The 15424-nt window shown below is 39.3% G+C and overlaps 1 protein-coding gene across 5 annotated transcripts in view; it reads left to right on the forward strand.

Annotated features, from left to right (window-relative positions):
• The first annotated feature begins 252 nt into the window (after window positions 1–252).
• PSIP1 (PC4 and SRSF1 interacting protein 1) overlaps window positions 253–15424 on the forward strand; it is a 40157-nt gene continuing 24985 nt past the window's right edge. For 3 of the 5 annotated variants that reach the window (XM_047829508.1, XM_047829507.1, XM_047829509.1), the window contains exons 1-3: window positions 255–423; window positions 963–1177; window positions 4262–4338. In XM_047829508.1, the coding sequence (XP_047685464.1) occupies window positions 1106–1177; window positions 4262–4338 (149 nt within the window). In that variant the 5' untranslated portion in view covers window positions 255–423; window positions 963–1105. Of the gene's footprint in view, window positions 424–962; window positions 1178–4261; window positions 4339–15424 lie in introns of all 5 variants that reach the window. The other 2 variants (XM_047829506.1, XM_047829504.1) reach the window with 2 other exon arrangements.

The raw sequence follows: 15424 nt of genomic DNA on the forward strand, positions 1-15424 counted from the left end.
GGGCGGGCCGGGCCCGACCACTCTGCAAACCGCAGGGGGGAGCCGCCTGGGGCCGAGCTATTTTCGCCCACTTCTTTGTTCCTTCGCACCAGCGTCTCTCTGCATCTGGCTGTCACTGATGGGCAAAAGCCAACTTGGGGATCCGTCGTCTTCTGAAGTTCCGCGTCCGCGTCACACACCTCAGGCCGGTGCTGCGTTGTCCCCCCTCCCTCGGCGAGCAGTTGGTCTCGCCCCAGTGCTAGCGGGCGCCGAGCGGGAGCCGCGCGGGAGCAGCGCAGCGACGGCGGCGGCAGCGGCGGCGGCGGTTGCGATTCGGAGCCGTTGAGACGCCTCTGCGGCAGCTGGTGGCGCAGGTGGCTTGCGTGGACGCGGGCAGAGGCGGCCGGCCCGCCACCGCAGCCTCAGCGCCCGCGGCCCCGGCAGGTGAGCGGGCGGCGGGGACTCGCCCCGCCCCCCCTCAGTGGCCTCGCTCCTGGCTGTAGCGGGGAAGTGGCTGCGGCCCGCCCTGGAGCCCAGGGGCAGCCCCGGGGCTGCGGCCGTCGGGGAGCAGGTCGGGGGGAGAGGTCCTGTGTGCACGAGAGGGGAACGTTCCCCTTCCCTTTGCCATCTTTTTTCCCTCTCCCCAGACCCCCTCCCTCTCGGCGCTTAAGCCCGGAGGAAAAAAGCCAGAGGAAAGATGGGGCGGGAGAAAGGGGAATCGGGGGCTGAGAAGCATCTCTGTCTCAGGTGGTGGCGTCTCTTCGGGCGTCGAGCGGTGGACCTGCCGAAGCCTAGAGGGGTAGCTCCTGGGCTGCGGAGGCCGCGCACTCGCGGGGGAGGAGCGGGAGGCGGCTCTCCCCTCACTCTCCCACCCCCACCCCTCCCCGGGCCTCCCCTCCCCCTCCCCTTCCCCCGGGCCTCCCCGTGCGGCCCCTCCCTTCGGGTTTCTTAGCATTAACCGCCCTCCGTGCTCTTCCTCGCAGGCGCGTCGGGACGCCCGGAGGCATCTTCCCCCCTCCCGCCGCCCCGGGAGCCTGGGCTCCCGTCCGCCCTCCCGCATCCCCTCGCTGTGCGCACCGCCGCGCCTCCTCCCCGGGCTTCAGACCCCCGGCCTCGCCCCCGAAACATGACTCGCGATTTCAAACCTGGAGACCTCATCTTCGCCAAGATGAAAGGTTATCCTCATTGGCCAGCTCGAGTAAGTGATTTTTTAGCCTTCGATTCAGCGGTGCTACCTTCCCCAGGGGCCTACCTTCTACCCTTCCTCTTAATTTTGTTCTCCGGGTCCTTTCTCCCCCTCGCTTTCCTTCGGGCTCATTTGCAACCTTTCGTTTTAGCTTTTTGCCCGGGAATCGCCCATGGAATTGCAAAAATCCAGGTGTTTCTACTTAAGCATTTCCCTATGGTTTGTTTTTGACAGACTTTGGCAGGTTTTCTTGATAGGAAATATTGAAACGGGATGCCAGTTAATGTTCCATTGTAGGGGAAAATAATCACGTGTGGGGTTTGATGTTTACAAATTAATGAAACATGGAGGGTTTTGAAATTTTGAGTGAAATGTAGAGAATCCGTGGAGTTTATGCAGCCTCTTAGATGTCAGAGAGGTGATTAAATTGGATTCACAGGGTTTTTAAAAACGTTTTGTAGTTGATGAGGCCTCTGGATTTGCTTGTTTCATACAGAGATGTAGGACTGGATATTCTTGAAAATTTTACAATAAGATGTAAATGTATTTTCACATTTTTATTGGTGAAGTTTGCCTTATGACCTTGAAAAAGTTGTTTTTCCTCTTTGTTTCCCATAGGCAAAAGAGCAATAGACTCCGATTCCTAGGCTCACATCTAGTGGTACAGAGAGGTAATTAAGGCCTAGGGTTTTTTGGTGACATTTAAGAATTGAGACTGTTTAATATCTAAGCGCCATTTTCGGAAAAAGAGGTCTTTTTGTTAGCTTATGGTAGGACTCAGGTTCTGAGATCATGATAGAACCAAAAGAGTGTTGAGATCCATTAGAATGTTCAAGAACCTTTTTAAATATAAACTTGATATTCTAAAGTTGTAATTTCCACCAACTTGCTCTTCTTTGAGGAGTGTGTTTCTTAAAGACATTTAAATCCTGTAGTTTTAATTATGTCAGCTGGGAGAAAACATACCCATAGAGAATCCTGCAGCGTGTTTGCTGACTGCTGTCCAAGTGTAAGGTGTTCACTGTTCACTGTTTCTTGATTTTTCCCATCCATTTCTTGTTTACAGGTTTCCTTCCTAAACCTGGACAGATTTTTTTCCCCCTAGTCTATCAAGTCTGCTCTTTGGTTGGAGCCTTATCTTGAATGATCCTTAACTCAAAATTCTTACCTATATATTTGACACTCTATTTCCTTTGTGATAACATTTTAACTCTTACGTGCATGCTTTGACTTCCAAATAGATTGAAAACTTCTTGAGGGCAGTAGACATAAATTGAATGTCTTCATGCCCCCGCCCCCCCCCCCCCCCCCCCCGTCCTTAGTATGTAATCATGTATTTATATAAAACACTGTTCCATGTTTGACTAGAGCAGAGGGAAATTGGGCAGGTTTAAGACACCTCCAAGGCACTTTGTTTTCATGGCTTTTACATCCTAATTTATTTTGAGGCGTTCTAAAATCTGAGATTACAGGATATATCTGTAGTCACATTTCGATGCTACGGTGCAGTTAAAAGCCAAGTGAAAATGTTTAAAAAGTTACCTCCTTTGATTGAGTTAGTACTGCTGAAAGCAAAATAAAGTAACCTTAGGAAGGCAAGAGTATTTTTCTTCTTTGTTTAATAAGTTCTGTATTCAACAAGTTCATTTGGATTGGAATGGGAAATTTTTCTTTTTCTTAGAAGCTGCTGATTCTGGTTTGATATTATCTGTGTGCAAAATGTATATTCATTTTTCCATCTTCTCCAATCTTAAATTATGTCTTTGCTTAAGAGAGATTATGTCTCATCTGTGACTGTGACAATTGTTCCTAATTTGATTTTAATATTTTCTGTCTCCACATTCCAAACTTCCTTACTTTTTAAGTTTTGCATGTTCTCGTAATCCTGTATCAATAATAATTGTTTTTACAGTCAACTTAAAGTTGCCAAACCTTTATTACACTCTGTAGGTACTGCACATTTAAAACTGTTTGCTAGCAGAAAGAACATATGAACTGGGTTAACAGAAAAATATCCCTTATCGTAAGGGCTCTAAGCATTTTCACAATTTTGGGGGCCTTGTCACAAAGTTGAAATGACCAGTACAATGATGGTATATGTGAGGAAATTAAAGTCTCTAAGAGTGTTAGGTGATAATGATTCTATGGATTTCTGCAACCTCAGACTGCCAAACAGTCTAATCACCCTCACGGTCTTTTCTTCAACATGATAATGCATAAAGAGTGCAGGGTAGGTCCTGGAGTGGTCTGCTCTCTTCTTAACAAAGCTAACTGATTTTTTTTTAATGTCTTTCAATTTGTGAAGGTTATGACACAAGTGTTATTATGAAGTCTAAATAAGTGATGGAAAAATAGGTTAAATCCTGGCTTGATAGTACTGCCTGATGGCTTTACCTCTCAGGTCTGCTTTCCCTTGTTGATAAGGGAAAGTAACAGGTATTACTGATGTTAGACTTAACAGCACCTAATACTTTTTTCCTTAATTAGAAAGACTGAAAGAGAAATGAAAAAAGGAACAGAACCTCCTGTGATTCAACTATGTGGGTGCAAGATCTTTCCAGAATGTGTGTCTCAAACTTTTAGAAATACTGCTTGGAACTTTCATTAATGTCTTTTACATGACTCCAATATTTGTATAGCCTTCGTGCGGAAGTATCATTTATGATTTTTGAACAGGTTCAGACTCCCTTATCTGAAATGCTTAGGGTCAGATATGTTTAACAATTCAGTGTTGGAGGATTTTAGAAAGGTAACAGTGGTACATGTGGCATGTATTTTGCTCCTGGTTAGGGCCTTCTGGAATGGCACGTGGTAATCTAACAGAGTATCTTCGCAGAGAAGCATCAGAAACACTAGGTGGATAAAAGATACGACGAAACTGCTTCAGTGTCAGTCCGGGTTTTGCCACCAAATGAGTTCTGAGAAATATTTTGGGTTTTTGAGCTTCTTGGGTTTCAGAATTGGGATAGGGATTATGACCTGTAGAACTGGTCTACTTTTATCAGATCCTTTTTGGATGGCTTGTTTTCACTTTATTCTGGTGTGTTGAGGTGTGTATGATTTAAAAGATTTTAATTTTTCTGATCTTTCTTTTAGGTAGATGAAGTTCCTGATGGAGCTGTAAAACCACCCACAAACAAACTACCCATATTCTTTTTTGGAACTCATGAGACGTAAGTCCTTTTAGCTCTAAAGGCAAATCAGAGTTAATTTAGTGGGGTCATTGAGCATAAAATGAAAAACAAGTAGAGATTAGTTCAAAGAGAAAGCAGTAGAGTAATAATAGGAAACTTTAAAATAATCTTTGAACTTTGGAAAAAGTCTTCAAGTCTCCCTTTTAAAACTTATTTTTAGGGCAGAAAAATTAGATACTGCAGGTTTAACTTTTATTGAAGTAGATGTTTACTTAATAAAAGGGGGATGTGTATGGAATCTTTTAGCGACCAGAAGATTGATAGGCAACAGTATGTAAGGAAAGTTTTAACAGAGCATTTGGTATTGGTACAGTTATGGGTACAATAAATGCTTTTCATAAGGACAACCTGACACCCTATTTTAGGCTTTGTGATATTAGCCACGCAAATGGTTTGTTATGGGAAAACCAAGAAGAAATCTGGGAAATTCTCTAGTTATGGGGTCCTGAGAGCCACTGTGACTATATACATGGGCAGAGGACTGATTTGGTAGAGCACATCAAGTTTTCAAAGATTGCAATTGAATATTCTTGAACTGTTACTTTTAGGTGCATAGGGCTACTCCAGGTGCTATTTCATTGATTTTTGATGATTTTGCTCTTGAAGTTTAAAATTTGCAATAATTTTAGTAAAGTAGGCTTGTTTACCTTGGACGGGAGAAACAAAGTTGTTGATTCTAATTAGGATTATACATTTCTGAGTGTCTACAGTGGCAACATTTGGTGTAATGTTGCTTAGCCACTGTATGAACTTTCACATAATTTCTTTTAACAGCTTTACTGAGGTGAAATTTATGTCCTGAAGTGTCACTTGTTGAAAGTATTTAACAGTAGATTTTAGTACATTAATTTTCATACCCGTTAGCAGTTATTCCTCATTCCCTTCTGAGAATTAGAAAACCACTAATTTACTGTTTGTAGATTTATCAGTCCTGGATAGTTCATATTAATGGTATCATACAATGCCACATAATTTTTTTTTTAATAAAGGTTTGAGTCTAGAATTGGTTTGGCCTTCAAAATAACTTTGAGCTGGGTTTAGGGTATATCCCATATATAAAAACTTAGTTTTGTAAGAAATGATGAATTTCTGATTCAGTAGAGTAATCTACCATTTAAAAAGCTTCCATAAATTTAATAGGAGAAGGAAGGTATCTTTTGATGAGAAATTTGTGTACATACTGGAGTGGCAGTCTACTTAGTGTGGTGCTAGGTCAAGCTGTACCAGTATCACATGGGAATTTTAGTATGCAAAAATTCTTGGACCCCCACCTCATAATTACTGTACCAGAAACGGGTGTGGGACCCAGCAATCTGCTTTAACAAGCCTTCCAGGTGATTCTGATGAAGTTTGGAAACACTAGTGAGTAGACATTCCTTAGAATTTTCCAGTTTTGTAGGTTTAGAATTCTAGGGGCACCCCAGGTGCCCCTAGGTGGCTCAGTAAGTCAAGCATCTGGCTTCAGCTTAGATCATGATCTCACAGTTTGTGAGTTCGAGCCCCTCATGGGGCTCTATGCTGACAGCTCAGTGCCTGGAGCCTGCTTCGGATTCTGTGTCTTCCTCTCTCTCTCTCTCTGCACCCCCCCCCCAACCCAGTTCGCACTGTCTCCCTCCCCCTCTCTCCCTCTCAAAAATAAATGTAAATTGAGCTAATATTAAATTTTCTTTTCAAAATGCATTTGTCGGGACGCCCAGGTGACTTGGTTAAGCATCTGACTTTGGCTTAGGTCATGATCTCCCGTTTTGTGGGTTTGAGCCCTGCATCGGGCTCTGTGCTGACAGCTCAGAGCCTGGAGCCTGCTTTGGATTCTGTCTCCCTCTCTCTCTGCCCCTCCCCCGCTTGCGCGTGCTCTCTCTCTGTCAAAAATAAATAAATGTTAAAAAAATCAAAATGCACTTGTGATGTTTTGTGCCTTCGTGCTTTCATAAGTATACCCTTCATCTTTGGAAAGGCGGCATTGCTAGATCTCTTTTGGTCTGGTGACTTTTTTTGTATTTAAGGTTTTCAGAAACTGGGTCTCTGATGATTTGCCTTGCCCCGCCCCCACATTGGGATGTGGTTATTTGAGCCTTTCGGTTTGGATTTTGCATATATGAGAGTTTATTCTAACAGCCTGTAATTAGGGATATGGGAAAGGAAGAACATGGGAGAAGAAACGACAATTTGGAGAACTACTTATTTGTAACTGATTTATAGATAAGATTTTTTAAAAGATATTTTTAAAATGTGAATTAATTTAGTGCAGAATCCTTTTGTAGCTTCATTTTTGCTCTGACCTAGAAACATTGGTTTTTCTTAGCATTTTATGACATTCACAGTAAATTCATCCAGCAATCAAGTTTGAATATTAGACAACAATGAGCCCTTATGTATACCAACTGTGACCATCTGCTAGGTGTCTTAAAACATATTCAAGACAGATTCTTCGTAAACGAGACTGACAAGGACCTAGTGTTTTTCCTGGAGCCAAGTCTTGGTGTTATCTTTGATTAGGTATTAAAGTCTTCCCCTTCCCCTCCACGTTTAGTCAGCTAGCAAGTCCTCTTGTAAAGTGCATGCTGATCTGTCCATTTTTGTCTGTCCCTTCTACAGCTCACTTATAAATAGTGTCCTAGTGATATCTTGGTGTGTTTGTACTTTGCATATCCCAGTCAGATTATGTCATTTCCCTGTTCAGAGATCTTCAGTGGCTTCCTTATTAACATTGCCAACAAACAGAACCCCCAACTTTTATCTGTAAGTGCTGTTGTAAGAACTTATATGAATTAGCCTGTGCTTAACTCTCTAGCCTCATCACATTTTTCCACTGTTACATAAATCTTTCTCTTGTCTCAGATCCTTGCTTGTTTTTTCTTTGATGGGAAGCGCCTTCAGATTTTCAGTCATTTAGATATATTAGCTCAGATCCTCTTATGTTGATATTTTTCCTTGCTATGATGATTGAATTTTTTTTTTTCTTTTTCCTTCACCTACAAGTGAGGAGCTTGGAGAGCAGGGACACCTGGTCTATCTTGTTTATCATCATTTACTTAAGTGCTGGTGCATAGTAGCTATTAAATAAATACTTGGTGATATTGAAAGTTGCTTTAGATGAAATCATATGTTGATTATGAATTTACTGTCCATTAACCAACATTTATATAGTGTTTAAAACAACTAGGTCAGAAGGCTGTGAATTCTGACTTCTTTTACCTGCTACATGACCTTAGGCAGGTTGCCTAGCCTTGTGTCTTCTTTTTCCTCATTTGTAAAATGAGAATAATATACTTTATCTCAGAATTTTGGGTTGCAAACAAGATACTACATGAAAAATGCTTAGAAGAGCGCTTTGCATGTATTAAACAAATGTCAGCTACCAAAGATAATGTTGCATATTATTTTTTGAAGACTTGTGTTAAACTGTTTGAAATGCAGTTTGAGTTTTGCTGACTGCTTGCTATTGTTTACGGAGGAAATACTCTCATAGTTCTATCTCTAAAGTCTAGGAAATTTAAATGAAGATGGTATTTTTGTTGAGTGTATCTCCTTACTGATCTTAATACAAAGAGATTGCTCTTCGTATTAACTGAGATGCTCAATTCTAGGAACTTCAAGAAATACCTATCGTGGGCTGTTCTAAAACCTGCCAGATACCTAGTTTTAGGAGTGAAGGTGAATGGGTTGTGTATAACCCATTCAGTCAGGGTTGTGTATAACCTGTCCACAGGAAAGGAATAAAGGAATGAAATCATAGTGTAGGATTTTATTTTCATCTACACTTGTTCTTATATACAGCTTCTGTACTCTAGCCATAACTGTGTGTGTTGCTATGGAACTTGTGTAGATTGTTATAAGCCTTGTACCAAGTAGTGAGGAGAGGAACTGTTTACTCATCTCTATACCAGCAGGTTTGTGGCACATAATAAATATATATTCAGTTGTCTTTTGAGTCATTTGCTATTATAAAGAATGCGTGCTGTTATAAAACTAGTTATAAAACAGTATATTTCATATTTTGTGATTTAATAATGAGAAATGAAGCAGCAAGTTAGAATCGGTGTTTTAAGAAATAACACTTTCTGTTTATTACTTGGCAACAATTAAATGAGTTTTGAGCTTTGTATTTTCAGCTCTGATAAGCTTTCCCATTTTTTTTTTTTCAACGTTTATTTTTTTTTATTTTTTATTTTTTTTTTATTTTTGGGACAGAGAGAGACAGAGCATGAACGGGGGAGGGGCAGAGAGAGAGGGAGACACAGAATTGGAAACAGGCTCCAGGCTCTGAGCCATCAGCCCAGAGCCTGACACGGGGCTCGAACTCACGGACCGCGAGATCGTGACCTGGCTGAAGTCGGACGCTTAACCAACTGCGCCACCCAGGCACCCCGAGCTTTCCCATTTTTTATGTGCAACTTCTGGTTTGCTTTAAAGGTAGAGTGCTCCAGGTGTGTGATAATTGAGCTTTATAACATACTACCTACAAAATGTGTGTTGACTGACTGACTGTTACTGGTAAGGCTTCCAGTTTAACAGTAGGCTGTTAGCAGTTAAGTTTGGGGGAGTCAAAGTTACTTGCGGATTTCTGAATGTATGGGAAGGTCAGCATCCCCAACCCCCCCCCCCCAATGTTGTTCAAGGGCCAACGGTTAATGATTTCCTGTATTTAGGACGTTTTACATTAATCCTGATTCTTATGGGCTATGACTTTGGTATTTAAAGTCAGGAGTTCATGTATATAGGGGTACAGTATCAGTATTTTAGTAGATGTTTCAAAGACTGTATTACACTGGATAAAAGAAACCCTGGAACCCTGTTAAGGAATTCTGTACAAAGTTGAGGCTCTACTGTTTAATAGCTAGATGGCCTTGCTTGAATGAGTTAATGCTTCTGACCCTCAGTTTTCTAATCCTTAAAATGAAGATTTTGGTGGTACTTAAGTTTCCTTTCACCTCTGGAATTTGGTGTGTAACTTTGAATTAATGTATATCTTTTCATTGTTAAAACTAAAAAAAAAAAAACCAAAAAACCCACAGTTTTCTAAAAAGGAAACAAATTATTTTTACTCCTGTTTTTTAGAAATGACCCTAAAATGTGTTAATGTTTTGATGTATTTGAGATTTGTAGGTCATTTTATTTTATTTTTACATTTTTAGTTTTTATTTTTATTATTATTTTTTGGTACATCATTTTAAAGTGCAATGCTTTGAAGAATGAATCAGGGCCACAGCCACATCAAGTTGTGCCCTTGGGGACTAGCGATGGCTGTCTAAAAACTAATCTGGGGGCACCTGGGTGGCTCAGTCGGGTAAGTGTCCGAATCCAGCTCAGTTCATGATCTTGTGGTTCATGAGTCTGAGCCCCACATCAGGCTGTATGCTGACAGCTCAAAGCATGTAGCCTGCTTTGAATTCTGTATCTCCCTCTCTCACTGCCCCACCCCTATTTGTCCTCTCTTAAAAAATAAACATTAAGAAAAACAAAAAAAATGCTAATCTGGACCCTCTATCAAACCTGTGGGATTGCATCCCACAGAGAAGCGTGTGTGTATGTGTGGTGGAGGGGGTGCTCGTGCTCTTATTTTATTAAAATATAACCGACCTATAATATTGTATAAATTTAAGGTGTACCTTTTGATTTGATACATTTATATATTGCAATACGACAACCACCAGGATTTGATACACCTATATATCTCAGTATGATTGCCACTATAGCGACAGCTAAAACCTCCCGTCATGTTCCATAATTATCATTTCTTATTTATGATGAGAACGTGGGAGGATTTCTTTTCTTCCTCCATGGTTTTTTTTGACTCCCCTTAAGGGGTTCCTTAGTCTTGAGCATATTCCATGACCCAGCAGTACTACTGAGGATATATTATGAAGATAGGTTCAAAGATTGAGCAATGTTATATTCATTGTGGCTGTGTTATTTTATGGTAGAAAATGTGTTACAGAAAATAGTCCCAACAATAGGCCGGTCAATTTTGATATAGTCATTCAGTGCAATAATAGGTAGCTGTTAGTAATTATTGCCACGAAGAGATGTTCATTTTAATTTGAAGAAGTATGCAAGAGTGTGTAGCATATACATCAAATTAATATTTACATGTATATATACAGCTAAAAACCAGGCTGAAACAGTGGCTATTGATGGTAAAATTTTGGATCATTTTTGCTTTCTTTGGTAGGATGTGGTATTCACTGAAGAATATTTCAATAGCTTTGAGATATAATTCATATGTTAATTCATTGAAAGTGTACAGTTCAGAAAAAATAAAGCAAGTTTATCGTAGACAAAGTGTACAGTTCATCTTAGTATATCCAGAGAGAAGTGCAGCTGTTAGCACAATTTTAAAACGTTTTTATCCAGAACGTTTAATGCCAGAAAGAAACTCTGTACCCGTTAGCAGATACTTCCCATGTCTCCCCATTGTGTCTTCCTGTTTTCCCATAGGCAGTCCCTAACCTATTTCCCTGTCCTGAGCGTTTCATATAAGTGGAACTGTACAGTATGTGGTCTTTAATGACTGACCTTTTCCATGTACCATGTTTTCAAGGTTCATGTGTATTGTAGCATGTGGTAGTGTTTCATTACTTTTTATTGCCAATTATTCCATTGTATTAATCTGTCCGATTTTATTTATCCATTCATCAGTGTGTAGATATATGGATTGTTTCACTTTTGACTATTGTGAATAATGCCAGATTTGTGTGTATCAGTTTTTGCATGGACATGTTTTTACTTTTGTGGGAGTGGAATTCCTGGGTCAAATGATAACTTAGGTTTAATCCTTTTAGGAGTTGGCCAGACTGTTGTCAAGTCAGCCATGCATCATTTAAACATTCCTACCAGCAATATATGAGGATTTTAATTTCTCTGTATCTTTGCCAAAATGTGTTCTCTTTTTTATTTGACCTATCCTAGTGGGTGTGAAAGTAGTATCTTGTGGTTTTGATTTACATTTTACTGGTGACTAATGATTTGAGCATCTTTTCATGTGTAAATGTTCTAAGCTTCTGTGCATAACATAAATTATTTAGATTTATAAAGTTTTTCTCATTTAGAAAGGCATAGTTACTTAAATTTGGTATATGGATTAAAGATGCAGATTGAAGTATGACTTCTATAGTTGACTGTTGGACAAGATAGGGGTTAGAGGCACTGACCATGCAGTTGAAAACCTGAAAATAACTTTGGCTCAAAAACTTGACTGCTAATTGCCTACTGTTAACTAGAAGTCTTATGAATAATTTAGTCAATTAGCAAATATTTTGTATGTTATATGTATTATATGCTGTATTCCTACAATAAAGTAAGCTAGAGAAAAGAAAATGTAGTTAAAATTATGAGGAAAAGAAAATACATTTAACAATGCTGTTTAAAAAAAAAAAAAATCCATAAGTGTGCCTGCACAGTTCAAGCCCATTTTGTTCAAGGGTCAGCTATAATGTGAGCATCATGAATAGTAAAATAATAGAAAGTAGAGCTTGAAATCTGAGTCTGGAGGAGGATCAGGGGAGAATTTTTTAAAACCTATTCAGCAAAAGTAAGAATAACAGTTATACAAGGATAATCAAAAGGTATGTATGCAAAGAAGGTGGTGTGAATTAGAACAAATATAAATTATTACATGGTATGAATAGAATTCCATTAAGACTTTCAGATTGGATTAATTAATGATCTTAGCTATGTCTTATTTTGTGAGACAAGGCTTAAACAAGACATGACCAAATAAACAATACAATGTCACAGGGAGCAAGAATGGCAGTGTATATACTGTCTACTATAAGTAGAATTTTAAAGTCAGAGCATGAGGAGGAGAGAAGCATATAAGCCCAGTACACATGAATTTTGGCTACCATGATTTAAATAACACCAGTTCCCCCAGCAACATTGTTCAGACTTCACATACCCTAGAATATTAACTAATTGCATAAACTACAAACTTTGCCGCTAGCTCTTCAGTCCACAAGTCAAAATGTAAATGACAAATGCATAGCATGTCCCTTTTTTCAAAAGACTCTTGGTGATTGGTCACTGTGCATCTGTTTTTCAATTCACGCGTAGATGGCACAGTGTTTAGTGGTGGGGTTGCCTCTGTCTCTCAGTGATATACTTGCCCAGGTTACAGTTAAAGAACCAAATCGGGAATTAGCCAACATAGATGAAAGTGCAGCAGAGAAACAGTAACACTAGAAGTGAAATTTGAACTGAATGTAAATCGAGTTAACAGCAGAAATCGCTAACCTTCGAATGTAGACATGCTGCATTTGGAGAGACTGGATATGCAGCCAGAGGAATTTGTGAAGGCAAGCTTATCAACATAAATGAGGAAAGTGGTTGTAATAAAAGGGATAAAGATGTCTCAGAGGAAATGATGCCAACAAAAAACATTAAAGATATTTCACAACATTGAAAGTGCAAAGGATAAAATGTTGGAAGCTGATCAGGCTTAGAAAGGAGTATGACAGTTCGCCAAGGCATAGAAAATATGCTCACTCTACACATAAGTTATGTGATCAGAAGAAGGCAAGAACCATTCAAATTATTTTAGCTTAGTTTTTTCTTCTAATGTTTTCAATTACAATGTACCCTAAGTACTAGTTTTACTATTTTTTTTTTCTATTTCATGTCTTCTCACTGTCAGAAGTAGTGTTTAATGTTTTGACAATTTTTAAAAGTTATGGAACAATCATAATTTTTCCCATTGCATGGTCATTTTTTAAGTCTTATGTTGTCATGCAAAGTGAGGACTGCCTGTTTTGAGAAAAGAAAAATAATCCAGGTAAATTTAATTGTCAAACCTTTATATGGTAAGTAATATCATGGTAGAATCTGTCTTTTGAATAGCTTTTAGGTTTAGAGTCATCTTAAAATACCCCATGTTTGAAGTTCTAAAACATTTTTCTATAATTTTATTAAGTATTTAAGGTCCCTACCACTTTTGGAAGTTCCTGATGCCAGTTTTGAGCCCGTTGGGCATTTTGAACTGTAACGGATGATGCTGACTCTGTACATTGCTACTTAGTATCCAGCCTTTTCAGTTGTCTTTCCATCTTCTACTCTGATGGTATTATCTTTCTTGTCGCCTTTGGCCTTATGGGTTGTTTTTGTAAGGTTTTAGGAGAGATAATTTGTGTTGCATTGCTTTGGTCTAAATAGAAGTATATTTGTGATGGAGATTTAACTCAAGTTATTTACTTGGAATTTGAAACATGTAGGAAGAATTGTTTTACTATTTTAACTAAATGTGTTCTTCTAATTTGAGAAGATAGGTAGGAATGCATGATTCCTAGTAAAAGGCTGAATTTCTGGATCAAATGAGATAATGATTAAATGTGCTTTAATCAGTGTGTAGTTAAAAATTCATGTATACAGGGATATTCCTAAATTACAGAATTTAAATTATAAAGCTGACTGTTGTATGCACTGGCTTTACTTAAATAGAGCTCCATGTCTCTTTTTAATTAAAATATCATCCTAAAGCCTTTTATTTTTTTATTTTTTTATTTAAAAAATATTTTTTTCAACGTTTATTTATTTTTTGGGACAGAGAGAGACAGAGCATGAACGGGGGAGGGGCAGAGAGAGAGGGAGACACAGAATCGGAAACAGGCTCCAGGCTCTGAGCCATCAGCCCAGAGCCCGACGCGGGGCTCGAACTCACGGACCGCGAGATCGTGACCTGGCTGAAGTCGGACGCTTAACCGACTGTGCCACCCAGGCGCCCCCTAAAGCCTTTTAAAATACTCTAACTGGAGTGATACCTGTAGTCATTAGGTCCCTAATTCTTAAAGAATTTCACCAGGTAAGTAATTTGACATGTACGTAATAATTTATATCTTAAATTGTAGCACATTTTAGAGGAAATGAATAGTATCTGGTTTTCCTCTTCCTTTGGAGAATACATACACATCAAATAGCATAACAAAAAAACTCCCACATACTGGTGCATCTTCCTTTATGGAACTGACAGACTTCTGTGGGACTGACTGAGGGAGATACAAAGGGTCTGTTCTGGAGACCATCTCCAGTGCGTGCACACACAGTTTATTCTCATCATCCACAGACTCCATATTTGTGAATTTGCCTGCTCACTGAAAATATATTTGTAATCCCACATCAGTCAGTACTCATGGTGCCTTCATGTGCAAGCAGAACGGCAAAAAATTTGAGTAGTTTGATGCACACATTCCTAGCTGAGGCTGACCATGGCAGTACTTTGCCGCCTTCTTGTTTTCACTCTCTTACTGTAAACAAGTGTCCTTTTTGCAGTTTTCTGTAGTGCTATAATTTTTGCATTGTTGTGCTTTTTTTGTTGGTCATTATGCAGTTTGGAATAGCCCCCAGATATGGTGCCGGGGTGCTATTTAGCGTTCCTAAGTGCAAGAAGGCTGTTTTGTGCCATATGGAGAAAATCTGTGGTGTAGAAGTTGAAGCTATGAGTTCATTATTAGTGAGTCACTAATACATATTAAGAGATCTTTAAACAGAAACATGTGAAAAACCAGGTTATGTATTGCTTGGTGACAAGGTGACCAGAGGCTGACAGGAACCCTACCCTGTGTTTTCCCTTGGGCAGTGGTGTGCATTATTCATTAATTCAGTGTGTGGTGACTTTGTAGAACACACTACCACAAATAAAAGAGTGACTTTAATGAGTATATGAATGAACAAATTAACCAGCTATAACCTCTGATTTCCTTCACTGAATAAAGTAAAATTCTTACCGTATTTTATTCCAAAAGCCTGCGTGTACACACAACACACACACACACACACACACACACACACACACACACACAAATGTACCTCATTGACAGTATTTTGAATTGTGCCTTGTACCAGATTACATTGAAATTAGTATTTGGGTGATAATGCAATTTTATCACAGTTCTTTTCATTTTGGGGCTTTTTAAAATTATAAATTATACATAAAATTTACCGTTGTAACCATTTTTAAGTGTATCGTTCAGTGGCATTAAGTACATTCACATCGTGCAACTTGAGTGTTTTTTTAATATGGGACTGTGGATCCTAGGAGCTTATGATTGAATTTAACAAAAGTATTTGAACTTAA

Source organism: Prionailurus viverrinus, chromosome D4 (genome assembly GCF_022837055.1).
Source record: "Prionailurus viverrinus isolate Anna chromosome D4, UM_Priviv_1.0, whole genome shotgun sequence".
Classification (NCBI taxonomy): Eukaryota; Metazoa; Chordata; class Mammalia; order Carnivora; family Felidae; genus Prionailurus; species Prionailurus viverrinus.